Source organism: Sorghum bicolor, chromosome 1 (genome assembly GCF_000003195.3).
Source record: "Sorghum bicolor cultivar BTx623 chromosome 1, Sorghum_bicolor_NCBIv3, whole genome shotgun sequence".
In the NCBI taxonomy this organism is placed as follows: domain Eukaryota; kingdom Viridiplantae; phylum Streptophyta; class Magnoliopsida; order Poales; family Poaceae; genus Sorghum; species Sorghum bicolor.
This window is the reverse complement of record NC_012870.2, coordinates 78137564-78164366: the sequence shown is the minus strand read 5'-3', so window position 1 is coordinate 78164366 and position 26803 is coordinate 78137564. Positions and strand designations below refer to the sequence as shown.

Genomic DNA, 26803 nt, shown 5'->3' with positions numbered 1-26803 from the left:
TGAGGCTAGAATGACAAAGCCCAAATAAAGCCCAATGGGGACCTCCCATCGATGCTCATGAGTTCATGGCGGCCTATGCGGAGCAAATCACCTCTCAAAAAAAAAAAAAAAATCCGGAGCAAATCAGACGACTTTTTGTCGCGGCCGCCTAGTCGACTATTCCATTCCAGTAATCCAGTCCACCAATATGATGTCCCTTCCAAGTTCCATCCGGTCACGTTCTCATCGTTGTTGCAGCAAGAGAACACAAAGGCCTTGTTTAGTTCCAAAATATTTTGCAAAACAGGTATCGTAGCACTTTCGTTTGTTTGTGAAAAATATTGTCCAATCATGAATTAACTAGGCTCAAAAGATCCGTCCCATCAATTCCGACAAAACTATGCAATTAGTTTTTATTTTCGTCTATATTTAATACTCTATGCATGCATCTAAAGATTCGATGTGACGAGGAATCTGAAAAATTTTACAAATTTTTTTGGGACTAAACAAGGCCAAAATAATACTCAAATTCAAAGTTGTCATCCAATCACCACGCGCAAACTCGCGACAAAATTTATAAAAAATAACCTACCGACATCACAATCTCAAACTTACAGGCGCGCACATCGCTCCGTTTGCACTCCCATTTATGCCACCGTCCCGCTCGCCGACGAGCCGGCCATCGCCACAAAGCCGTAGTCGTCGACGCGAGCACAGCTGCACCGCAACCTGCCATGGCGAGAGCAAGGGGCTTGTTCTGCCTCGTGTCGCCGGTCCGCGGCGAGCCCTCCGACCTCCACCGCCGCCGCCGCAGCAGCGCCGCATGCATATGCTGCGTCGGCCCTCACCACAAGCCGTCGTCCGGCGCTCCCGACGCCGACCTGAGCGTGAGGCTGCCGCTCATCAGCTGCTGCAGCGGCGGGGAGGTCCGCGGCCGCAGCAGCAGCAGCGCCACGCGCACGCCGCGCACCCCGAGGACGCCCAGCGCCAGGCGCCTCTGCGGCGTGCGCTCACGCACGCCGCGCCGCGGGCAGGTCTGCTGCTTCCCCGTCGCGTCGGCAGGACCGGGACCCGCCGGCGTCGCGAGGACGCCGAGAACCCCCGCCAGGCAGGGCCCGGGCAGCGCCAAGCTGGGCAGGCGGCGCCGTTGGTTCCGCTCCGCTCGCCAGGCGGGGGCGCAGACGACGCCGCGCTTTCGGTTCGCCGGCCGCGACACCGCCCACGCTGGCAACAGCAACAACAAAAGCCTCGCGGAGGCGGAGATGGCAGCGGCGGCTGCCGACGAGGAGACGTGCTCCAACGACGAGTACGCGCTGCTCTGCAGGGAGGGCTTCTCCCGGGAGGACGTGGCCGCGGTCACCATCCAGGCCTACTTCCGAGGCCACCTGGTGCGCGCCTAGTTATTACATACATCACGGCCGGACCCTCGGTTTGCTCCGGCGACGGCGTGTACTGTACTAAGTGCGGGTCGTGTTTGCATGCAGGCGCGGCGGGCGTTCAGGGCGCTCAAGAGCCTGGTGAGGATTCAGGCGGTGGCGCGGGGCGCGTTCGTGCGGCGGCAGGCGGAGGCGGCCATCCACTGCATGCAGGCGATGGCGCGGCTGCAGGCGCGCGTGCGCGCCCGGCGGATGCTGGCCGTGGCCAAACCCGAACCACAGGAGGAGCAGCTCTTGCAGAGCTGACCGGAGGTTGCATGCTCGGTCGGCAACAAGAGTCCGAGATGATCAAGAAGTGCACGAATAAGGTACAGGCTGTTTGGAATGTGCTGTTTGTGTGAGACATTTGCTCTTTTGATTGATGAACTTCGCCTGGGTCTCAAGTCTGTAGTGTCCCTGTACTGTAATTGACCTTCATTTTCTTTTCTTTTTTGGATGTGGCAATATGTCTTTGAGACTTTGAATGTGCAACTGTGTAACTGTTGCATTTTGTAACATTGGTTTGAAACTTTCGAATTTCGAGCATGGAAAACAGCAAGATCAAAATTCATAGTACACAGGAGTACATTTCACACGACACTGAAATCTGAATTTCATTCAAAAGGGGGTGGGGCTTACATCTTATTACACGACGAACAAAAACACATGCTGTAGTGAATCAGCAAAAGGCGGAACGGACTCATAGGCCCCTGCACACACCCGGGGAACTTGAAAAACAGCAGACACGTACGACGTATGAAATTAGCGACACGAACAGCTGTAGGAACCTTGTCGATGGACGGCGGCGGCGCAGGTAGTTCATTCATTCGGCGGGAAGGGACGGCAGCTGCTAGAACTAGAAGTGCCGCTCGTTCTTCACGCCGTGGCCGTCGGTGGATCCCGGCAGGTGCTGCTGCTGGCCCTGGGCGTTCATGGCGCTGGCGTCGGTGGACGTGGACGGCGGGCGCTGCAGGCTCTTGACGTACTTCCAGGTTTCGCGGTTGGAGACGTCATGCCACCACCTGCTGACGTTCTTGCGGGACTCGAACAGGCGGCGGGAGCGCGGGTCGGAGACGAGGCGGTCGGCGTTGGGCAGGTGCGACAGGTCGGCGATGGTGAAGTTGTCGCCGGCCAGGAACCTGGCCTCCTCCAGCCGCTGCTCGTAGATGTCCAGCAGCTTCTCCAGGTCCTTCTTCCTCTGCCCGAACAGCTTCAGCATCTCCTCCTCCTTCTGCGGGCTCAGCTGGTTCTGGCTCGCCGCCGGCTGCTCTGATCCGGCCACACCGCGCTTGCCGCTGGACGCGTCGGCGTTGCTGCCCACGGCCACGTCCCTGGCGTTGAACCCGCTGCCGGTGCCGTTGTTGTCGTTCTGCTGCCTGGGCAGGGTGGGCGGCAGGATGGCGAGGCTGTAGACCATCTCGGCGCTGGGCGAGTCGAAGCTCTGCGCCTCCGTCTGCAGCCACTGCTCGATGGACGCGCGCTCCAGAGCGCCCGTGCCGATCAGGTCCGGGTTGCCCTGCTTCGCGTACTTGTACGAGATGTGGCGCAGGATCCCCCTGGAATCTGCAGCAAGGCAAGGTTCACCGGCCGGTGCAGTGCATGTCAGCGCCATTGCTGCACCAAGCAAAGCATTGCAGTGGGTTGTTGCTAGCAATGCGCATGCGCTTACCGGAGAGGGTGAGGCTCTCGTCCTCGAAGGTGAGCGCCTCGCCGTGCGGCTGCAGCTTGAGGTACTGGGGCATGCGCTTGGTGCCGCGGTAGGCGTCGACGCGGATCAGCTGGAACTCCACCTCCTTCTCGAACAGGCACATGAGCACGCGGGCGACCTCCGCCGAGGTGGGTGACCCGAAAACCTTCACGCTCGCCATCTCACTCAGTCAGAGCACACAACTGAACTGAAGGAATGCAATGTGAGTGTGGCTGTGTGCTGCCATTCGATTGCTTGGGCATGCTTATATAGTTGCCAAAGTGGGATAGCACAAAATGCCTTGCTTGGCCGGAGGTAAATCTAAAGATAGAAGACGAATCAAATCAAAGGGAAAGACAAGGGAGATAAAGAGCAAAGCGTTTGATGCCAGTTAAAGAGAAAGACAAGCCTCATCTTCATCTCTGCTGGAAGATTGTCTTGTGTGGCATAAACATGAAGCCATTATGGCAACCACCGGATACCAGGGTACGGTGTTCATCAAAGAACAGCACAAATGGATGCTTTAAAAAGAGTGAGAAATGATCAAGGTCTGAAGATTTAACTATTTATGTCAGGAAAGGGGAGGAAAAAGAAGAATGCAGAAAATAGGTACCAGGCTTGTAGCTGCAGATTTGGCTGTTTGATTTGTTCATAAATCATAGTAAGTTGTTATTTGGTAGGGCAAAGCAGGATTGTTATTTCTGTTCTACGAATCAAGCACAAACGGCAAAAGCTTCACTTTCAGTAATGCTACCATATGGGGCTAGTTTAACATGCTCAAATATGCTAAGTACTAGAGCACATGCATGAAAATGTGTTCATGTCGCATCGAAACAAAAATTCTGACATGAGCTGCAAACAGATCTCATAAGTAATGTAAAATCAAAGCAAAAGGAGATTAACCAGCCCCGTACATATAGACCATCCTTTATCCCCTTTTTGCACAATTTTTTTTATAGATTATAGAATAGAGAGCCTAGTACCATCTTGCTGTCAGTTATTTTCTCCTATGTTCACATGCTAGCGAAATAGTAATATAGTCATTAGTCAATAATAACACTTAAAAGAAGATGGTAACACTCTGCACTGCAGTCACATTTTGCTAGTGGTGCAGCAATTCATTCAGAACAATGGTAATACATTTTTTACACAGATCCATTTGCACTGAAGGACCTGATAGCAAAAACATATTTACAAAAAAAAAGTATTGATAGTTGATGACAATAACAGAACATGCAAAAGATATATAAGTTTTTCTTGTGAATCCTCACACATTTATATTAAAGAAAAAACCCAACCTAAAGGACTTAGATGATTTTTTTTATTAAGGAGAAGGATACGATAGACCTTATTGTTATTTTTTAGGGTTAGACTTAAAATTAGAGTAACTGGGTTATTGTGCCCTTGTAACCTTGGTGAGCATGATGTGGACGGCGCGACAACTTGGTATATGGGGGATAATGAGACCTCTTCCTTGATCGAAAATCTTTGTCATAGACTCTCTATGGGGGCTAGTAAGTAAAAAAGCATGTCTATTCTGTTAAGTAGTTTATGGTTTTTCTAGTGTAGATCAAATTGAATCTAAGTTTAAGTTCTAATGACTCAACTCATATCTTTTCTTGGGATTGCGTGCTCCCTGAAACAAGACCCTTGAGAAGAGATGGAGATCATGCGAGAAAATTCTACCCTTAAGGGCTCATGCTCCTAGGCATGTGACTGTTGGATGTCATTTTTGAGATATGTGCCAATCTTTAGGCCAGTCTTAATGCATAGTTTTATGACATAGTTATCAAGACTATAAACTAGGTAACCGAGCCATGAAACTCTTCTCTAAGAGCAAGTATTATAGTAGGCTGTAAGCCAGCTAAATGCTGAGGTGGAGGAGAGAGAAGAGGAGAGAGAGTAAAAGCGGGCTGTAAGCTTACAGCCGGCTCAGACACAAAAACCAAGAAAGTCTGTGAGACAGACAAGTGGGCCATGTATTAATAGTGATGAGTTAACCATTATATGAGTGGGCTGCAAGAAGGCTGTAAAGAAGTCTTACAGCCAGCAGCTGGTTGTATTATAATACTTGCTCTAATATGATGAAACTCCTTTATTTAATGACTCTGCCAAGTCAGCAATTTTGCTTATGTGGCACCCTATTTAATGTGCATGACACTCCCATAAAACATGCATTGAGACTGGCCTATAGTCCAACTAGAGTATATACTGCTCGTGTTTTGTTTTGGAGTAAATGCGGCGCATATCATGAGATATTAATCCAACGGTTGCATGTGCCATGAAGGTCGAGTATGGCCTTGTTTGTTTAGTTGGCAAAATTTTTGGGTTTTGGGCACTGTAGCAATTTCGTTTGTTTGTGGCAAATATTGTCCAATCATAGACTAATTAGAGTCAAAAGATTCATCTCGTGATTTACAGATAAACTGTGTAATTAGTTTTGGTTTTCGTCTAAATTTAATACTCCATGCATGTGACGTAAGATTCGATGTGACGAGGAATCTTGAAATTTTTTGGGAACTAAACAAGGTCTATGTTGAGGCCCCTATACTCATGGACTCATTTCCACGTCAGTTTACATTTTTCAATCGACGAACCGAGATTCCAACTCTACTACTATGCACTTTAGGGGGTGGGGGTATAGGACCGTAAGAAAGCAAATTGATTGTGAGTAGAGAGCCGATTTGAAAAGGAGTATTGTGGCCATCATTAAACACCAGACAATATGAATAACTTTTTTATAAAAGAATTGGAAAACCCACTGGTCTCTCTGTTGTCGCACACAACAAATTTTTACAAGTTTCTCAGTTCAAATGTTGAAAAAAATATAAATGAGAAAGAGCACACCTAGATATAGTGAAATGAAATGGAAAGTTGTTAGGAACAACTAAATAAATTAAAGAACTTCATTGATTTGACGTGCATGTAGCCGGGCCACATGATGCCAAATTTGTAGACACATCCTTTTTTTCAATATGCAAGAGAGTTGTATATCATATTGAAGTATGAACAGTTTGTTACACAACATGGAATGCCAAAACAAGTGCAGGAAGAGAGTCAGGTTGTTTAGTGTTACACAGAGTTAACCCGTTTCAGTTCATGAGCCCGTTTGTTTGTCTTATCAATCGTATTTTTTCTACCGGCCAACAGTTTTCCCTCACGATAAATCAGCGAATAATATTTTCGACCATAACTTTACAGACTAGCGAACATGCTCATATATTTATCCGGTGAGTGTATTTCCACCATTGTCACTTTTCGGCATGTTGGTTACAATGCCAATATCTTACAAGTAGAAAAGCACGTGTGTGGAAGTGAAATAATAAATATCTGCTATTCAATTTCCAGTTTGATCTTGAGAAGCCAAATAAATGTAGTGCGAACGAGCAAAAACGCCCGAACACACATTTTTATTGAATTGACCAATATTGCAAAAGGAGTTGATGAATACATCACAAAAATACAATACCCAGAAAAAGACACTGCGTATATATGCAGCGGAAGGAAGACACGAGACACCGTATAGGCAGGCAGACAGGCTTCACGTTATTTTAGCCCACAGGACGTATACGATACGACGAACTCGACAACCACATCACGGTATGAAGCCTGACGATCGACGAAGCCGGTGGCCGGCGGCGGCGAGGAACGTACACGCCGCGCGGCGCATGCATGCAGAGAGAATTAATGAACCACGACGCCGGCCGCCGATCGACGACGGGCGGCCGATCACTCGAAGGCGCCGGGGTGCTCCCTCTGCATCTTGATGACCTGCTTCCACGAGTCGCGGCTGGAGATCTTGTCGTACCACCTTGCGACGTGCTTCCTGGCGGTGAAGAGCTTCTTCCCCTTGTCGGAGGAGTTGACGATGTAGTGGGAGTTGGGGAGGTGGGAGAGGTCGGCCAGGGTGAAGTCGTCGCCGGCGAGGTACTCGTTCTTGGAGAGGATGTCGTCGTAGACGCTCAGCATGTTGTGCAGCTTCTTCTCGTTCTCCGCGACGCGGGCCTCGTCGACCCGCACGTCCTTGAGGTGCGGCGCGAACGCCAGCTGGAACACCAGCTCCGAGCTCGGCGCGTCGAAGCTCTGGGCCTCCGCCTGCAGCCACTGCTCTATCGACGCCCGCTCCAGCGACCCCGTCCCGTACAGCTTCTTGTACCCGTCGTCCGGGAACTGCGTGCACAGGTACCGGCAAATCGCCCTGGAATCTGCCATATATGCGTGCGTACCGTACGTGTCAGAATCTGAATTTCCTGAATCTGATTCTGAATGCCATGCATTTCATTTCTTACCAACGATTGTTTTGTCACCGTGCTTGAAAGTCACCTGTCCAGTAGGATCCTGCAGAGCCACACCCACAGCAGCAGCTTATTAGGGGTTTTTCTAGCATCTAGCTAGTGATCTCCAACTCTTCCAAGAACTGAGTGAGATCGAGAAACAACTACTGAATGCGACAGGCCAAGACTGATGGCAATGACATACCCTGAGCTTGATGAACTCCGGGAGCTTGTGCGACTTCTTGAAGGTGTCGGTGCGGATGAGCTCGAACTCGAGGTTCTTCTCGAAGAGGCAGGTCAGCACCCTCGCGACGTCGGTGGACGCCGGCTGTCCGAACACCTGCAGACCTGCCGCCATTGCTGCTGATCGGTGTGTTGGATTGGATGACCTGCAATGTGCTGAATGACCTGCTGCAGGTGAGCTAGGTGAGTCAGAGACACTGATGAGATGCCTGGATGAAGAAGACGCCGGCTATTTATGCAGGTGGATAATATGCTTGCCTTGCCGCCGAGGATTACAGCATCGCAGCGAAAAGAGAAAGCTCCCCCGATCCGCCTCAAAGGTAAAGAGCGTCAGGATTCTTGCTTGGATCGAGCAACCATGCTTGCATGCACGCACGCTGTCTCCAGGAAGCAAATTAAATTAAAAAGATTGCGCAGAAACGATAAATCACAAGCTCGCCCATGCGTTCATGATGCATGCGATCCTTTAGCAGCAATATAATGGGGTGAGCATCACGAAAGATCATCTATGGCAATGTCGGAGGAATTGAATACTGCAAAGAAGGGATCGCCTACGTTGGATTTCGTACGGAATTGGCGCCAAAGATGGAGCAGGTGGCTTATGTCGGGGTACAAGAATATAACTCGCTATGTAATGTTGGGCTTTACTTGATCAAACTAAAGCTAGGTTCTGGATGCAATTTGCAGTGAGACACGGGACTAGGAATTCGATCGATCTGGTTTCGTCGGCCTAGCTAGAAACATTTTTTTTTCCTCTTCAGCTGTACGTCCAGGTGTCTTTGCGTGTTAACAGGTAAAGTAATATATCGGCAACATCACAAAGATAAAGATGGTACGCGTACGTAGATCTGATCAAGTTGCAGACTTGCAGTAACGATATGTCCCAAGATAACTTGAGCTCCCAGTGGCGCGGCGTTGTGGTGGCAGTACTAGATCGTTCGATCATTACGTTCGAGAACGTCCAATCCCCAGAATTCTGAGGATGCCAACCGATTGCCTTCTTATTTCCGTGCCTTTCGTTGTCCGTTCTGGAAACTCGTTCGCTGTACAAGTGCACAAATTATTAAGGGTTTCAGAATCTTTCACAGCATCTTCCCCACCGCTTCTAGTTGATGTTGACAATGGCGACGTTTTTGGCAATGCGTGTCTCGCATTCTCACAAAGGCAATGGTGAGGCATCACTGTGGGGAATCCCCTCCTCCTGATAGATGTTGCTGTAGTGTGCAGAGTTGCTCTTGGCGACGAATGTTGTGGTGGACTCCAACTAGGTTTCTTTGTTATGATGGTTGTCATGTAGGTGGGGGTCATGGGTGGTGGTGTGTTGCCATTCCTGTTTTTCTGCATTTCACTTTATTTATTGGGTTTTGCTGTGGTACACTCAAATAACTGTGAGCCGTTCATTTGATTAGATCGGATGGCTAGAATAATTATCTATTACTTACTAGGAGGTAATAGATGAAATAAGTAAAGTTTTAGATATAGAGATTTTTTTAGATCTAATTTATGCATGCATAATCTATTAGATATGATGAATCTTTTTTCTTGCAACTTTAGATATAACATAATTTAATTAGAATAAACTAATTATTTTTTATGCACTTGTCATAACGTGTGTGTGCACCTTCATTTATGATAATTTTATATACTAATTTACGATAATATCAATACATATTTACAATAGTTGATCTATAACACATGAAGATATTTACCATAACGTTATAGTAAACCATTTAGTATGGAGTTACTATAATCTCGTAAATTAATATAGTAATTATCATAACTCAAAGTGGCTACAGAGTAATCGTTATATATACGCGTTTTTTCTGCACGCGCGTGTAATTACTCTCATGTTTATACTCCCATTTTTTATATACATAGAGTATGTGGTTATACTTATTATTATATATATATATATATATATATATATATATATATATATATATATATATATATATATATATATATATATATATATATATATATATATATATAAACCTAAGTATATGAAACTTTTTTTAATGCCTGATATGAAACTTTATGATAGCTACATGTCTTATCAGGAGATTCTCTCAATTATGTATATAATATGATTAATTTTAAATTTTAACATCAAATATCATCAAGCTTTAGACATGATGATGATAAAAATTTATTTCTATACCCTATTTGTTATTGGTGTATGATAGGTTTGTACGTATCATGAATTAGCGTGATAGTTGTTATTTTGGTTTAGCTATGGGAAAAAAAAAGGAAGGACATGACGATAATCACACAAAAAGAAAGGGCACAGCCATGCGCAGCAAAGAACAAGGAAGGGGCTGTATGCCCTCATGATTAGAGGGATTTGTGAATATTTTTCTTTTTTTAATTAATTGATTGATTTAAAAATTTTAAAAAAACCAATGGCTCGGTTTTATTTGAGAAATTACCTTCTAGGAAGTAAAAAGTGTACAGTAGCATTACCCTTATTTATTAGGTTGCGTTGGCAGCAAGAAATGTGTAGTTTTTGCAATCATTTCGGGACACAAATAAAGCTTTTGCTGTCATTTCGGGAAAAAAAAAAGATAAGACATCCGGTTCCTAGAATTTTGAGGATGTAAGCCAATTTATTCTTCTTTGTTACTAGAACTTGCAAGACCTTTCATCACACGTTATCATTCTGTGCATAGGAATGCCAAGCTAAGTTTTTTTTCTGGGTCAGTGGTTCAGATCAAAAACTCATTTAAATGAACTACTCTGGACTTTCAAAATTAGGACAAAAACAAACTAGATAACTGCCCCACTGATATCCATTACTGCATAAAGATTTTTCAGATCGATTGACGTTTTTCTTTAAAAAGGTTGGATTTCTCCATGAAAAGTTCAGGCGCACTATCAAACAACTGTGGTTCAGTTTCAAGAATTGGCTTGGCAGTCAGCAGGATTCTTAAGTAAATGAGCTGCAGACACACCCAACAAGGCCTGCGAGTTTCGGTGACATAGGCGCGAATGTAACTTTATTTGGGTGTGTGCGGGGTGTGTTTTGTACTTGGGTCTCCCCCTTTCTTTTTTTGAGCCTTTTCCCTATGTGCCATTATAAAAGATGCTCGATTCCTCTGTGCCATTAAAAAGTTCACTCGTCCCTGTGTGACCAGACACAAATTTGTTTTGCCCTGTGTGCCATTCCGTTCACTTTTGCCTCTAACGGTGGATAACGGCTGAACCATTTGACACTGATGCCCATAGGAAATGAAATTGCTTGACTTCCTCTGTGCCATTTCACGGACAGCAGCTGGCCAAGCGTTTTGGCGGGAACAGACAGTGATGTTGGCGCCAAGAGCTGGGTAGTTGGCCCCAACCCTGCCCTCCTCTGCTATATAAATGACCTGAGCCCTCACTCATGTCCACCACAAGCCACATAACAATGTCTCAAGCATCTAGCAGCTATGGTGGTAGGGCTACGGTTAGGAGGGTGATGTGCCCCAACTGTCATGTTCTTGCCAATAGGTTCATCTCCAGCACCGTGAACAACAACAACAGGGTGTTTCACAAGTGCCCCTATTTTGCTGTTTGTGCTTCTTCTCCACTACTCACTCACTGCTTTTTCCTTTGCCTTTATTTTTCTTTTCTCCTCACTGGTCTTCTCTTTTGTTTTTAGGTTGCAGGCTGCCAATATTATCAATGGGAGGATGAGATGGATCAAGTTGCAGCACCTGCTCCATTGCATGCAGTGCCACTGCAGGCAGTGCCACCACCTGCTGCAATCAGCACTGCAGCTCCAGTTGCCCTCATCCAGGATGGTTCCCAGGCTGCTGGTCATGGAGGCAATGCACAAGACTACAGTAGGGTGATGCAGCAGCTTAAGTGGATGGAAAAGATGATCTTTGTGTGCATTTTCCTTGCTCTGTATGCTATTTTCAAGAAGTAGTTTGTGTATGTGTGTGTGAGTGGGAGTATGAGTGGTCCCTCTGTAAGATTGTCTCATTGAATCAAAGAATGAATGAAGCAGGTACTAGTACTTGTGGTTCTTCACTAGTATAAAATGCATTAACATGTGAAAATAAATACTGCAACATCATAACAGCACCTCATTCATCACATACATGATATAGCATCACATAACATGTTATATCATCATGATATAGCATCACATAATATGTTGTCCATGACATAGAAGCTAACTTAATTGTTTTCATGGCATCCATGATGTCCATCACATACCAGCAACAATACATCACAAAAGGCAGTGTTTTTGGATCAATATAACAACACCAAAAGAAAATCATGTCCACATGACCAAAAGACCAAACACCTGTCACCTTTCACTGCAGCTGCAATTTCTTCTTGCTTCTGGTGTTCCCAGCTGGGCTGACAGGGCAAGGGCTGGGGCTGGCTGCTGCAACTCTCCTCGGTGTCAACTTCTTCTTTATTGCCACCCTCCTTCTTGGTGTATGCTGGGGTGGGGCTACCTCCAGGGGATCAGTCTGCACTGTCATGCAGTCTTCATTCCCTGGGGGCTCCAACACCATCTCTGTAGCAAGAGGAATTGGATCATTTGATCCAGTTGCAGACCTGTGGCACATTTGATTAGTATCATGTTTCAAATGTTGTGATGAAGACAGTCTAGAGTTTTGTGGTAGTCCTACCTGCTGTTAGACCCTGATGCTGCAGTCCTCCTGGAAGCAGATGAACTTGGACCTGCCTCACAGGTCTTCTTGGTAGCTGACCTTTTCTTCCTCTTGTTGTGTGTAGCATTTTTGACAGCCTCATTGACTGGCCATACCATCTCTGTAGGTGTTGGAGTTGGAACAGCAACTAGACTCATCTCTGTATTGGCTGCCTGAGCCTTCTTCAGTCTTTTCTTAGGTGGACCCCTGCATACACAGTCTGATTACTATTTGTTTGCAACAAGTGAAGGCAGTAGGTATACAACAATGGCATAAAGTTTTTACCTTGCAGCTTCCATTGCAGCAATATCAGCTGGGTCCCCATTCTTGCAAGTGTACCAATGATGTCCTAGCTGTTGACAAATGGAACACTTGTGTTTCTTTCCTGCTTTTTTCTTGTTCCTGCTGCCTCCCTCTAGAGCTCCTTTGAACCTATTTTTCCTCCTTCCTCCTCCTGTGGCTCTAAGCAATGGAGGGTACAAGAAAAATCCATGAGTTCCTTTGGGCCACATGCTTTTGTCAGGAATGCAAGGTATGGAGCCCTCATAAGCAGCCTTGAATCTAGCAACTGAAAAGTAGTCATCAACATGATCTTCAAGCTTCTCTCCAGGTTTTGAAGTAATGTATGCTATGGCATGTTTGCAGGGGATTCCTGAACACTGCCAAACCCTACAAGAGCAAGTTCTGTCAGGCAAGCTGACCACAAACCTAAAACCATCCTCTCTTCCCTTTGCCACCAATTCTGCCACACCATCAGGGCTGTCTGTGATAATCTGCATGTCTAGGTTGTAGCTTTCCTCCCTTAGCCTCTGCATGATGTGTGGCAGAATCTTTCCAGTGAACTTCATAGCTACCTTCTTCCTATGGTTCCATTTGATCAAGATCATCTGTCTTATTGTGTCCAGCAGGTCATCCAGATGTTTCCCCTTCTCAGGCTTGATCCAATTGTTGAAAGTTTCTGCTAAGTTATTAGTCACATAATCCACCTTGGAGAGTAAACCATACTGGCTCCTAGTCCAAAGTTTCTTATGTGTCTCCTGCAGGTACTTCATTGCCTCAGGTTTTGCTTCAGCCATGGCATGATAATGCTTCTGGAACATGTACTCAGTCCAGGCATAAGAGGAAGCCCACAAGTGATCATCAAAAACCTTACCACTGTACCTCTTCTTGAAGTTTTGCACTAAATGATACATACATTCCCTATGTTCAGCATTGGGAAACACTTCACTAACCCCATTCATGACTGCCTGTCCACAATCTGTACTGAATGTCATGCCTTCAGGGGTGCCTATAGCTTCTTTCAATTTTTCCATGAACCATACCCAGTTCTCATTGGTTTCGGAGTCAATAACCCCAATAGCTACTGGGTACATCCAATTGTGCCCATCTACTGCACATGCAATGCACAATTGTCCTCTATATCTACCATTCAAAAATGTGCTATCTACTGCAAGGTATGGCCTACAACCTCTAAGAAACCCTCAACACATGGCTTTAATGCAAAGAACAGCCTATTAAACCTTGCTTTGTTATTGATGATTATGTGATCAATGTTCAGCCAAGAACCAGGACTAGCAAGTTCTAGCTGGGCCTTTAATTTGTACAGATTATCAAAACTTTCATCCCAAGGACCATAAATCTTATCCATTGCCAGGTTTTTACCTTTGAACACCCTCTTGTATGGCACTTCAATTTTGAAAGCATCAAACAACTTTTGCTGCAGCTTAGTTGGACCCAAAGTAGCATCCTGCTTCAGCCAATCAAGAACATGGCTGCACACCCACCACTGAGTTACCCCAACACAAATTCCTTGCCTCCTTGTGCTCTGACAGTTTTCATGCTTGTCTGGATTCTTTATGACCTACAAAACAATTCCAGCAATGCACAAGTTAGACCTACAAAATAATTGGCATCTGTCTGTCCAAGCACAAGTTATACAGCTAAACCCTAATACCTTAACAGTCTGTCCATCCTTCACAGTTCCTGCATGCAGTCTCCAAGGGCACCCATAAATCTTCTGGGAACAGTTCACCCTATACCTCCCTGGATCACTCTTCTCAATGTCATAATTGAACTCATGAACAACAGCATGTGTAGCTAAAGCAATTTTAAAAGCCTCCATGTTGGAGTACAAGGTTCCTACAGCCATTGGAGGGTTCATCTTGTCATAATTGGCATCAGGCATGCCTTCAGGCAGCCTATCTTCAACCATAACATCATCAGAACACTCATCATCAGAAGACTCATCATTAGAATATTCCTCCTCAGAGTCTGAGAAAATGTTAGCATCTGCATCACTTTGTTTTCTGCCAACAGGCCTCTGAAGATTGCTAGGAGCAGGGGCAGGGGCAGGGGCATGGACAGGGACAGGGTCAAGGGTAGGACCAATGTCTATATACAAAGATTCATCATTAACACCAACATGCTCATACTCAGGGTTTGGGTTAGCAAGGTACTCAGGATTATCATCTTGGTTTGCCTCCTCACTCGCAGTTTCACTATTTGTGGCAGCAGATTTACTGTAATGGCTTGGTCCAGCAGTTGTAGAGTGAGTGGGTAAGCCTGGGCAAGCAACAGAGGGTGTGAATGGGGGTTCAACTGAGGGCTCAACTGATGCAACATTGCTAGGACTATCCCAATCAGGTAGGCATGGGTCAGTATCAGGGTTGTGGTATGCAACAGTGATGAAGCAGGTTCTCGAAGCAATATTTCTTGCAAACATTTGCAACAAATCATGATCACCTCGGAGGGGAATGTGAGCTTTAGTCTCTGTGCACAAGTAGAACAAACTAGCAACGTGACCGTAGTCGTGAGGATACTTGTCCACCAACTCATCGCGCAGCCCAGTGAAACAAGTGCGGTCAGCATCCACCACTAGATTCAATGAAAACCACCTCGCACGTGAATTCGGAGCAACAATCCGTATTTCTAAATTGTAGCTACTGTCGGGGTCCATCCTACAGATGAACAAGGAGCACGGAATCAATATAGCACTCTAATTAGTAACCCTAACACGGATCGGCAATAACACGTAACGTCGCCAAATCGATACACTAATACCCAATCAAAGGCCGCCCCGAATCAGATGAGGGAAATGAACTCACCCGTCTTGAAACCACGCCGGTGGCTCGCCGCCGTTCCACGCCATGGCGGCTTCGTGCCGTGCTTCTTGATCCACCGGGGTCAAATCCAAGCACGCATCCTCCAGCACCGCTTCGTTCTCCACCGCCGCACCTCGCTCCGCCGCCGGATCCGCCGCCGCTAGGGTTGCGCCACCACCGCTAGGGTATCGCCGAGAGACTGGGGAGAGAGTGGAGAGAGACTGGGGGCGGCGGCGGTCAGCATCGGTCAACCAGACACACTTAGAGCGCCCACATACGAAAGGGTAGTGTGGTCTTTTTCTCAGCCCGGTCCCACACGTCAGAGCACCCAAACGGCCAAAAACAAACAGAAAGTGAACGGAATGGCACACAGGGCAAAACAAATTTGTGTCTGGTCACACAGGGACGAGCGAACTTTTTAATGGCACAGGGGAATCGAGCATCTTTTATAATGGCACACAGGGAAAAGGCCCTCTTTTTTTACCTTCTTAATACAATGAAGCGCAGTTCTCCTGCGTTTTCGATAAAAAAAAAGTTTCGGTGATTTGGACGCTTCAAAGTTCCGCTAACATCAGCAAAATGCCTTTAGTCAAGCAGACACTGTGTGCTTTCTGTAGTGTACTTGGATATCTTGCAAGTACATTCGACTTCAAAATTGTTCATGTACTTTGAATCGCCAAAAGGCGTCAAATCTTGACTTTATGGCATACAATTAATCAAAGGCGCATCAAACTAGCCATTTGATTTATCAAAACAAAAGGAATACCAACTGACAGTTAGAACAGACTTTCTACTATATTTCTCGATAACATCAGTAAAAGTCTGAAGTTTGAGCATATACATGACAAGGTAAGAGATTGAGCTTATATGTGATGATAAATTGGCACATAGAACAAATAGGCAATAATTCACCTTTATTCATCAGACCCTTCAATACATGGAGACAAATGCGTTTCAGAACAAAAGGATAATACATCACAGTAGGGCTTCACATTATTTTGGTTGACACGACAACACTGATGGCAAAACAATGGATGACTAACAACACTGCAGAGCCAGACCGACACAAACGATGAAGCCATTCAAGATAAACTCATAACCCACCAAGTTAAGCAATTACTCAAATGCGCCAGGATGTTCCTTCTGCATCTTGACAACCTGCTTCCATGTCTCGAGCTTGGAGAGTTTGTCATACCATTTTGCCACATTCTTCTTGTTAGTGAAGAGCTTTCTTCCCCTTTCAGTATTCACGATGTAGTGCGAGTTTGGAAGGTGAGAAAGGTCAGCCAAGGTGAATTCATCACCAGCCAGGTACTCATTCTTGGAGAGTATTTCGTCATAAACATCAAGGACCTGCTTCAGTTTATCCTCATTTTCAGCAATAACAGCAGGGTCCTGACGAATGCCCAGATGACTGAGATGAGGAATAAATGCCAGCTGAAAGACAAGTGCAGAACTGGGAGGGCCAAAGTTTTGAGCTTCTGCCTGAAGCCACTGTTCTATTGATGCCCGTTCTAGAGCACCAGATCCATAAAGGGTCTTGTTTCCGTCATTTGGAAATTGGTTACAAACATACCGGCATATATCCCTTGAATCTGCACAAAATTAAGGTTCGCATTTCAATACTCTATAAGAAATGAAACCAAGAATATTTTGTGCTCAATGTTTATTCATATAAGCCAATGTAATACTCGTAACTCACCAACAAGAGTTTTGTCGCCATGCTTGAAGGTCACTTGGCCATTCGGATCCTGTAAATAACAAACAGGAGAAGAGCAACTTTGAACTTATTTGAGAATTGAAACAAAGCACAAAAAGGAAAAAAAACTGATGCAAGTGTCATACCCGCAGCCTAATGAACTCAGGAAGCTTGTGATGTGTCTTAAATGTATCGATGCGGACAAGCTCAAATTCCAATTTCTTCTCAAACAGGCATGTCAGAACCCTGGCAACATCAGTAGATGCCGGCTGGCCAAACACTTGCAAACCTGCTGCCATGCTTCCCTTTGATTTCTTTGATCTCTAGCTCAAGCTGTGAAATGACAATGAGGGATGATGCCAACATGTCTCACTACCAGGTATTTAAAGAAACAAGAAAGGCGAAATGCTTGCCTTGCTACCTGACACCACATAAATGGAAAAGGGAAAGTGTAAAGACAAAGGGGAAGGTATGGATTCTTGCTTGCAACAAGCCGACAATCATATTGTCTCTACCAGTAAAACAATGCATACAAAACAGTCTTATTTATTTTCACTTCTGCACTGCAATGAAACATACAATATACAGCACAGAAGTTTGGGAAACTGCATAATGCATAGAAGGTTTATGGCCATATGTCATGAGAACTGGTTTCAGATAAAAAAGAATATGACATCAACTAACATCAGCAAAGAGGATTTTGTAGCTTCTGTCAGAGTACAAGAATAAGGTTTTGGGCAAAAGCAGTGTCCCTGCCTATGGAGTCAGATAGAATCAAAATATTAAATGGAGGCAAGTTAAGAACAAAGGACATGTCTACATGTGCTTAGGCTTTAAAAAGAATAAAGAGCATGCCAGCGTGTTCTTCTGCTTTAAATCAGGTATTTCAGAAGTTCTAGTTTTTCTAACCAAAAGAAAGTTACAACAACAAAGTTGATTTGTCAGGACTAATGCCAGTAAAAAAAAATGAAATGGCATCCTGAGCTGTTTTGTTTCTTTGGCATGATACTAATGGTATCAGGTGGGATAAATAAATGAAGTGGGAAAATCCATTTTCTTCATCTTCATTCTGTAGTGGTAGCATCTTACAGTATCAGTAAATTCTTTAAAAATCTCTAATGCGCTGCTCCAGAGCCATTGCCCAATAACCATGCCTTCAGTTTTCCATGAGTCATAACTATACAGTCCTTTGCTCATAGAGCTGCTTCAGTCATCATAATTTTATAGTTTTATTTCACCAGTGCAATATAAACAGGTAACTACAGTAACCCACTCCATATTTGGGGTAATCCATAGATATAGAATATGTTGATCAAGATCAAGTAGTTGCACACTCGAGAGATGAGGTAGATTACATTCATAAGCATTCCAAACCAAGCTCTTGAATCAGTGCATTTGCGACAGAATCAGGCTACTTCATTATCTGGATGGCATACCATATGAATAATTGTAGATACATGTATAAACTAAAGGACCAGAAGAACAGATCCAACGATACATAGATCAAGAGTTAAGACCAATAAGACCGATAAGAGAACATGAAAAGGTACAAACAAGGACTTGATGACAAAACAAGGAGAATGCAACTAATTGCCATCAGAAGCTGCTCAAAGAAGGAAAAAAGGCTCTAAGAGGACCTCGGTGTGCTCTGCATCTCAGTAACCTTTTTCCATGCAGGACGAGCCGAGACATCATCCCACCATCTAGCCAGATTCTTTCTTTCGGTGATCAAGCCAGCCTTGTTAGTCCTGTTCACAAGGAAATCCGCATTGGGCAAGTGCACAAGGTCGGCCAGGGAGAAATCATCACCAGCAAAGTACTGGCTCTCCCCCAGCCGTTGGTCATACACATCAAGCACCTTAGCGAGTTTGGCTTCATTCTGCTCAACCACAGCCAGGTCAGTGGCCCGGCCCATCATTGGTGCAAATGCAAGCTGGAAGATAATAGCCAGGCTCGGTGGGTTAAAGCTCTGGCCTTCAGACTCTATCCATTGTTCAATGGCAGCACGGCCAACCGCACCATCTTCTTTCTTGCCAAAGAGCGCCTGGTTACCACGGTCCGCATACTGATCACATATGTAACGGCAAATAGCCCTTGACTCTGCCAAAGATGAACCATACAGTGTAAATGAAATTGGCCATCTAAGATCTCTTAGGTTTTCTTTTACCAGCTAGGCATGCATATGCACAGGTAACTCCTAGAATATATTATAATGCTTCGGCAATTTGGCCTTTTGCAAAGATATGCATTTCTGCTTGAAAACGTAACTGCAGATCTGTATTCTTATTGCATCTTTGCTGACGAAACACGAAAGGAACTTAGAAGATAAAAATGAGAAATTTGCAGGTGTTCTTGCAACTAATGTCATGAAGCATTATTACAAAAATAAAACTCAAAACATACTACTGGAGATGCAACAAGAGTAGTAGAAGAACTGGGAGAGGGAGGTACCAAAGACGGTTGTGAGGTGGTCCTTGAAGGCAGGGACCTGGCCGAAGGGCTGGAGCTTGAGGAAGGACGGCGACTTGTGCTCGCCCTTGGACATGTCCACCGGCTCGATCTGGAACGGCACGTCCTTCTCCAGGAGGCAGGCCGCCACGCGGGCCACCGCCGGTGAGATCACCGGCCCGTACACCGTCACCGGCGCCGCCATCGCCTCGCCGCCGCTGGGGACCTAAAGCTGAAGACTGAGAAGAGCGGATTGATGGGATGGATAGGGTGGAATCCCAGAGCTCAGAGTAGCAGACTAGGAGATAGTTCAGGCCTTGTTTACTACTCGAAAATTTCCAAGATTTCTCGTCACATCAAATATTTGTACGTATATATAAAGTATTAAATATAGATAAAAATAAAAACTAATCGCATAATTTACCTATAAATTACGAGATGAATTTTTTGAAACCTAACTAGCCCTTGATTGAGCAATATTTGCTAAATAAAAACAAAAATGTTACGATGACCCAAAGAAAAAAAAGAAAAAGAAAGAGGCCTGAGACTCGGCGAACAGTCGGATACCGTCATGACAAGTATGCGTTGCCCTCCTTTTTGCGTGGGCAAAGGCCTTGTTTAGATCGACAAAATAAAAGTTTTTGGATATTTGAAATATTAAACTTAGAATAATTAAAAAATAAATTACATAGCTTATCTGAAAAATTGTGAGATAAAATTATTAAGCCTAACTATGTCATTAGCATATCTTAGTTACTTAAGTAATTATGGCTAATCATAGACTAATTAGTTTAAAAGATTCGTCTCATAATTTACATCTAAACTGTGCAATTAGCTTTTTTCATCTATAACTAATGCTTCATGTATATATCTAAAGATTTGATGATATAGATGAAAGTTTTTGAATGGAAAACTAAACGAGGCTTAAATCAGATAGGAAAAAAACTACTAAAGAAATGTTTTGATATATGTTTGGCGTTTGCAACATGAGATTTGGGATAAATTTTTTAGTACTGTTTTATCCATCGATGTAAGATGTATTTTTAAATAAAATTTAAGTACTTATTCATATTTTATCCACCTGCATAAGGCATATTGTTTAATTTCTCTTGCAATATATACCAATGCAAAAAAAACTTTTTGAAAATGAATAGATGTACTCTCTATGTACCAAAATAACTACATATCTTGTTTTTGGACGGAAATATCTCCTAATATATTCAAATATTTGACTATTGTTTATATCTCCTAAATATATTTATTATGAAAATATGTTCCGACATTAATCTAATGGTATTTATTATGCATCATAAATATTAGCCTTTTATATATTCATTAGGTAAAGTTTTTTTTTTAAAAAAAAAACTGACTCCTACGAACGAGTGCAATTATTTTAGGACGGATGAATATAAACTTTGAAAGCACGACTTTGAAAACCAACTATGCTTTACATTGATAGACATAGAGAGTAAATACACAGTTTCCTGCATTACAGGAGTGTTTAAATAAGACGCTAGATGCCTTTAGGTTAAGCTTGCCATGTGACAATCCATCAGAAGGCATCATCAGTTCTTCGGAATTCAGACCCGCGAGCAAAAGGACCACTCCTTTTTATCAGATCAACATGTGTATAACCATGTGACCCAATTTCAATTACACCAGAAAGCATACATATGAACACCGATTTGAAATAGTTTTGCTAAGTATGAGTAGAAATATCAATATGATAAAACAGCACACTAGTTTCAACCTGGATTAATCAGCAGACTCCCACGCGAGAACTGTATAAGCACAAAAACTGCAGAACAGATACCTGGAAACCAAGTTAAGAATTCAATACAGAGAAAAATTATGTGTCCATACGCAACGTCCAGAATCTGAATCGAACATACATAACATGAGGTTGCCATATGCACACGGAATGGCAACCCAAGGAAAGGTATATCAAACGAGAATATCTTCACTACTAGTACAACAGATCAATACATCGCTGATTCAAGCTTGGTGATATCATATTTGGTTAAGCAACTATGGCACATGGCAACAGCTTACCAAACAGTTTCCTCATTCTTCCATGATGGTGTCATCATCTGAAACCGGCTCACCCTCCAAGAGCCACTGTTCGAGCTCATCAAGATCATCGTCATTGTGCCGATACCAGTCAGAGGAGGTGTCCCAGAGCATAGACCCTAATTCTTCACCACGACAAGCCATATGTAAGAAAGGCCGGCTTCGAGACAGTGCATCCACCATAACCCTATTCAAGCTACCTGTAATTCCCAGCCACCGCAATCTAGGGAAGTAAGGTTTCTTAAACCAACGAGTTGCAAGGGGTGTAATCCCACCACAGTCAAAAAGATCCAGCAGCTGCAAGCTGCTGCCACAAGTTCCACCATCCAATTGCATGGAAGCAAGAGCCATCACAGAGGCATCCCCGATTTTTGGATTTTCTCGCATTCGGAGCTCAATAAGAGGAGTTCTGCTCCTTGCTAACAACATGATACCATCATCTGTGATACTTGGAATTCTGGAGAGATCCAACACCTGCAGGCTCTGCTTCACAGGGCCAGCAAATAACAAAGTGATACAATCATTTGTAAGCTTCCGGCACCCCCTCAGAGACAAGGAAGTTAGAGGACATGTTCCAAGTCCCAGATATTTCAATGATTGGTCGCTAATATCAGTGCCATCCAACGTCAAAGTCTGTAACTTGGGAAGGCAACTCAGAGCTCTAACAGCTTCATCACCCAAACTGCGGCAATCCCTAAGATCCAGTACATTGAGATCCTTGTTGCATGATAATCTCTCAATCCCAACATTAGTTAGGAGTTTGCACCACCTTAGACTCACATGTGTTAGGCAAAGAGAAGTGGCTATAATGTCATGGAAAACCAGATCAGTTAAATGGCTTCCATGGGACACCCGAAGCTTGTGAAGACCAGAACAAGAGTGAATAATTGCCCTGAAACCAGTGTCTGTAACACGAGAGAAACCACCTAGGCATACACTCTCAAGATTTGAACACCTGTCAGCCATCAACAGGATTCCAAGATCATTCACTCGACGGAAGGATGTTACTAAGAATTCCTGGCTGCGCATGAGAGAAATATGCTTCAGTTTACCATGTGGATTGATTTGCTGAAGACCAGCATTGGTGAGATCTGATGATGAATTAGGCTCCACAATGGGTGCATCTTGCAGGTCCAGATGAGTCAGTGATGGAAGTGCGACTGATATGGAACCAATGAGATGGTCGGTTATGAAATCCACAGCCAGGCATAACTTTTGAAGGCTAGGAAAGAAAACTGGTGCCTTAACATAATCCATGTATTGTTGTGCTTCTGTAACTGCTGCCAGAAGTTCAAGTAACATTGTCATAGGAATATAACCGATCTCAAGAGATGATAGCTTTTCAGAAGCAGATGCCCATACACGACCAAAGTCAGGGTCATCAAAAGTTGAGAAATCAAGTGCCAATCTCAGACTCTGAAAAAGGTTGGAACAATGTCAGGCTAATTCAAAATAAGGTATGCACTAGTAGAATTACAGTCTGATCACAAGGGCTCATCAATGACTCACATACAAATCTTGAGGATGGCACTACCTTGGGCCTTGTTTAGTTCCCGAAGGAAAAAGTTTCACGACACTATAGCACTTTCGTTTGTTTGTGGTAATTATTGTCTGACCATGGACTAACTATGCTCAAAAGATTCGGCTCGTCAATTCCGACCAAAATGTGCAATTAGTTTTTATTTTCGTCTATATTTAATACTCCATGCATACGTCTAAAGATTCGATGTGACGAGGAATCTTGGAAATTTTTGGGTATTTGGGTGCAAGTAAACAAGGCCTAAGAAAAGAACTAATAAAAGCAAGATACAGATCATGGTATGTATACCACAAACTTTCTATATCAGTTGACTTCAGTTCATTAATTGGACAATTATAAACACTAGGAGTTGACCAGCATGCTTTCCTCGATTCATGTAATAAAGAAACCAAATGACTGTGCCAATCTGTCGGCACACTAGTGATTAGTGAATGAAATCGAAACATTCGTATGTTGTAACCTACCTCTAGCTGAGAACATCCATTGAGCAATTCCTGTAGATCAGAGAAATTTACCACCAGTCCCCTACGTGCACCAAGAGAGTTGAGAGAAAGCACCCTGCGTCCGTAGGAAAAACGTGCATTCAATATCATAATAGCATACCGTACGACTGAAGTAGCAATCCGAACAGAACGGATGCAATACAAGCAAACAGTGAAGCAGCTAGGGGACATTGCAATTGACGCAAGCAAGCCTCAGATGGCACACAGATCCATGTCATGTGTGCCACGCCATTGCTACCCGCAGACGAGGCAACGATCGGGCGTACAGGTCCCGCGCAGGCGACAGTCTAAGAGAGAATGGATACAGTACGTACCTGAGATCTCTGCAGGTGGTGCCGAGCTCGCAGAGCAGGCGGCCGCTGATGTTGTCGCAGTTGAGAAGGAGGAGCTCGTGCAGGCCGGGGCGTGCGAGGCAGGCGATGGCGGCATCCTCGAGGCGAGCGCAGTCGAGGCGCAGGCTCCGCAGGCTCGGGTTCAGCGGCAGCAACGGGCGCAGTAGTTCGTGCGTCAGGGCTACCTCCTTCAACAATCACCCAAAAAATCAAACGGAAACAAGGAGCGCGTCAGTCTCGTGGGGGCGAAAGCGAAACGGGGGGAAGAGCGAGGAGGCGAGGGCGTGTGAGCTACTTACGAGGAGGTGGAAGGAGGGGAGGAAGGCGAGCGCGTGGGAGGCGCAGGCGCGGAGGCCGCGGCAGGCGGCGGCGGCGAGGAGCAGGGAGCGGACGTCGAGGCGGGAGAGGATGGTGGCGACGACTGCGGCGGGTAGCGCCGCGTCCATCGCCGGCGCCGGCGCGCACGGCTCGATCGGATCTGGCGGGAGAGGCGGGGGCATGGTGGTGGGATTGCTGCGTCGTGGCGTTGGTGGAGAAGATGGGAAGATGGAGATGCGTGGCGAGGTGGGGCGGTGGGGAAGAGAGAGAGAGAGAGATGGCGGTTTTTGAGGAGGCAGAGCCGTTGCTGCTTCGTGGAAGCTTCGTCCCTCGGATCGGATCACGGGGCCTACGCCCGCCGCATCGCATGGTAGCGACGGCCGAACGGGTCGGTTGCGTCGCGGGCCGTGCGGGCTGAGGCCCATTCTGAAATTGCTGTAGCTGATGGTGGCCTACTGACGTTGCTGCTCGTCTACGGAAGCCTTCTCTCTTGGCTTGGTTTTCATATACTGCTCCCTTCATCCCAAAAGTCATTCCTCAGGATGGCGGTTTAACTAATATAATATAATATAATATAATATAATATAATATAATATAATATAATATAATATAATATAATATAATATAATATAATATAATATAATATAATATAATATAATATAATATAATATAATATAATATAATATAATATAATATAATATATATTTATGATACTAAATAAGTATCATTGCATTATTTGTTATTTTTATAGTATATTTATTTAATGTAATAAATCTTTATAATTCTCGCTGATCAAAATTGAGATGTTTTGACTCTGTAAGAAGATTAAAATGAGGCCTTGTTTAGCTCCATCACATCGAATCTTGCGACACATACATGGTGCATTAAATATACATGAAAATAAAAACTAATTGCACAGTTCATCTGTAAATCGCCAGACGAATCTTTTAAGACTAATTACTCTATGATTGGATAATGTTTGTCAAATAAAAACGAAAGTACTACAGTGTTGAAATTTAAAATATTCTACGAACTAAACAAGGCCTGACTTATTATAATTTAGGAGAAGTACTTCTGTCCCAAAAAGATATTTTAAATATAGTCAAAATTGAACAATCTTATTTTTTTATAGAAAATATTATTAATGTGTATCACTCTTATAAATATATGATAAAAATTTATTTCATGATCAATCTGAATATACTTATTTAATATTAAAAATATAATATTTTCTATACAAATCCTATCATATAACTATAACTCTTATAAAGCAAAACCCCACAATCTATATTCTCTTGACATGCAATGCGTCCACCTCAGCAGTCCACTATCAACCCCACTATCTATTTCTCTTAAAATACAAAGCATCCACCTCAGCAGTCCACTATCATTTGCCACTATCAGTTTCTCCTGACATGCAAGGTGTCCACCTCGGCAATCTACTATCATTTGCATTAAAGTTAACTAGCACAAGAATTATGACATCCACATTAGCGAGACTCATCATCCACTATGGATACAATTTCCATGATTATGCTAATAAAAAAGTTATATATTTATATTCCTTCTTCATGCCCGCGGCAACGCGCGGAGAATCCTCCTGGTACTCTAATAAAGCAAAATCCCAATAACAGTTTTTCTCAATTCACAGCCCTCCACATCATCATTGCCTCCTGTCCCACGCATCCACCTCCACCACCATACACCCAGCCTTTACTTTAAAAAATTTTACAAAATAGGAATAGTAGCAATTTTGTTGGATTTGATAAATATTGTCTAATTATGGACTAACTAGGCTCAAAAGATTTGTCTCGTCAATTCCAACCAAACTGTGCAATTAATTTTTATTTTCATCTATATTTAGTACTTCATGTATACGTCTAAAGATTCGATGTGACAGAGAATCTAAAAAATTTTGAAAATTTTTGTGGGAACTAAACAAGGCCCTTAAGGCCAAAGAAGCTGTCATCACCTGCCAATAGCGATTGGACTCCTTCAGAAACCGTTGGAGTTGGAGCACGTATTGTTCTAACCAAGTTTAGTTCCAAAAAATTTTGCAAAACAGATACTGTAGCACTTTCGTTTGTTTGTGACAAATATTATCCAATCAAGGACTAACTAGGCTCAAAAGATTTATCTCATCAATTCCGACCAAACTATGCAATTAGTTTTTATTTTCGTCTATATTTAATACTCCATGCATGCGTCTAAAGATTCGATATGACGGGGACTCTGAAAAATTTTGCAAAATTTTTTGAGAACTAAACAAGTCCCAAGGCGCAAGGATAGGAGAAGCTTTGTCTCTTGATTTTCCTCAAAGCCTTGTTTAGTTCACCCTAAAAACCAAAAAGTTTTCAAGATTTCTCGTCACATCGAATCTTTCAGCACATGCATGAAACATTAAATATAGACGAAAATAAAAAGTAATTGCACAGTTTACCTATAAATCACGAGACGAATCTTTTGATCATAGTTAGTCCATAATTGGACAATATTTGTCACAAACAAACGACTACAGTAACGAAATCCAAAATCTTTGCGCATCGGC

The 26803-nt window shown here is 43.9% G+C and overlaps 6 protein-coding genes across 6 annotated transcripts; 2 read left to right on the top strand and 4 right to left on the bottom strand.

Moving 5' to 3' along the window:
* On the top strand, window positions 499-1970 carry LOC8085672. Its single transcript, XM_002468513.2, has 2 exons — window positions 499-1367; window positions 1464-1970. Exons 1-2 carry the CDS (start codon window positions 714-716, stop codon window positions 1659-1661), a joined length of 852 nt encoding a protein of 283 aa, XP_002468558.1. The 5' UTR covers window positions 499-713; the 3' UTR covers window positions 1662-1970.
* LOC8085671 (glutathione S-transferase F11) lies at window positions 1979-3336 on the bottom strand. Its single transcript, XM_002465868.2, has 2 exons — window positions 3064-3336; window positions 1979-2957 (listed from the first exon to the last, which is right to left on the bottom strand). Exons 1-2 carry the CDS (start codon window positions 3260-3262, stop codon window positions 2251-2253), a joined length of 906 nt encoding a protein of 301 aa, XP_002465913.1. The 5' UTR covers window positions 3263-3336; the 3' UTR covers window positions 1979-2250.
* Window positions 6437-7820, bottom strand: LOC8057409 (glutathione S-transferase F8, chloroplastic). The gene is made up of 3 exons (XM_002465867.2): window positions 7561-7820; window positions 7371-7419; window positions 6437-7286 (listed from the first exon to the last, which is right to left on the bottom strand). The coding sequence occupies exons 1-3, from the start codon at window positions 7711-7713 to the stop codon at window positions 6811-6813; spliced, it is 678 nt and encodes a 225-aa protein (XP_002465912.1). The 5' UTR covers window positions 7714-7820; the 3' UTR covers window positions 6437-6810.
* LOC8085670 lies at window positions 10999-11581 on the top strand. Its single transcript, XM_021452067.1, has 2 exons — window positions 10999-11145; window positions 11236-11581. The coding sequence occupies exons 1-2, from the start codon at window positions 11002-11004 to the stop codon at window positions 11503-11505; spliced, it is 414 nt and encodes a 137-aa protein (XP_021307742.1). The 5' UTR covers window positions 10999-11001; the 3' UTR covers window positions 11506-11581.
* Window positions 16462-19788, bottom strand: LOC8085667 (glutathione S-transferase F11). Its single transcript, XM_002465864.2, has 3 exons — window positions 19496-19788; window positions 18708-19144; window positions 16462-16782 (listed from the first exon to the last, which is right to left on the bottom strand). The coding sequence occupies exons 1-3, from the start codon at window positions 19695-19697 to the stop codon at window positions 16462-16464; spliced, it is 960 nt and encodes a 319-aa protein (XP_002465909.2). The 5' UTR covers window positions 19698-19788.
* Window positions 21279-24527, bottom strand: LOC8085666 (F-box/LRR-repeat protein 10). Its single transcript, XM_002465863.2, has 4 exons — window positions 24237-24527; window positions 23920-24125; window positions 23567-23660; window positions 21279-22978 (listed from the first exon to the last, which is right to left on the bottom strand). Exons 1-4 carry the CDS (start codon window positions 24435-24437, stop codon window positions 21557-21559), a joined length of 1923 nt encoding a protein of 640 aa, XP_002465908.1. The 5' UTR covers window positions 24438-24527; the 3' UTR covers window positions 21279-21556.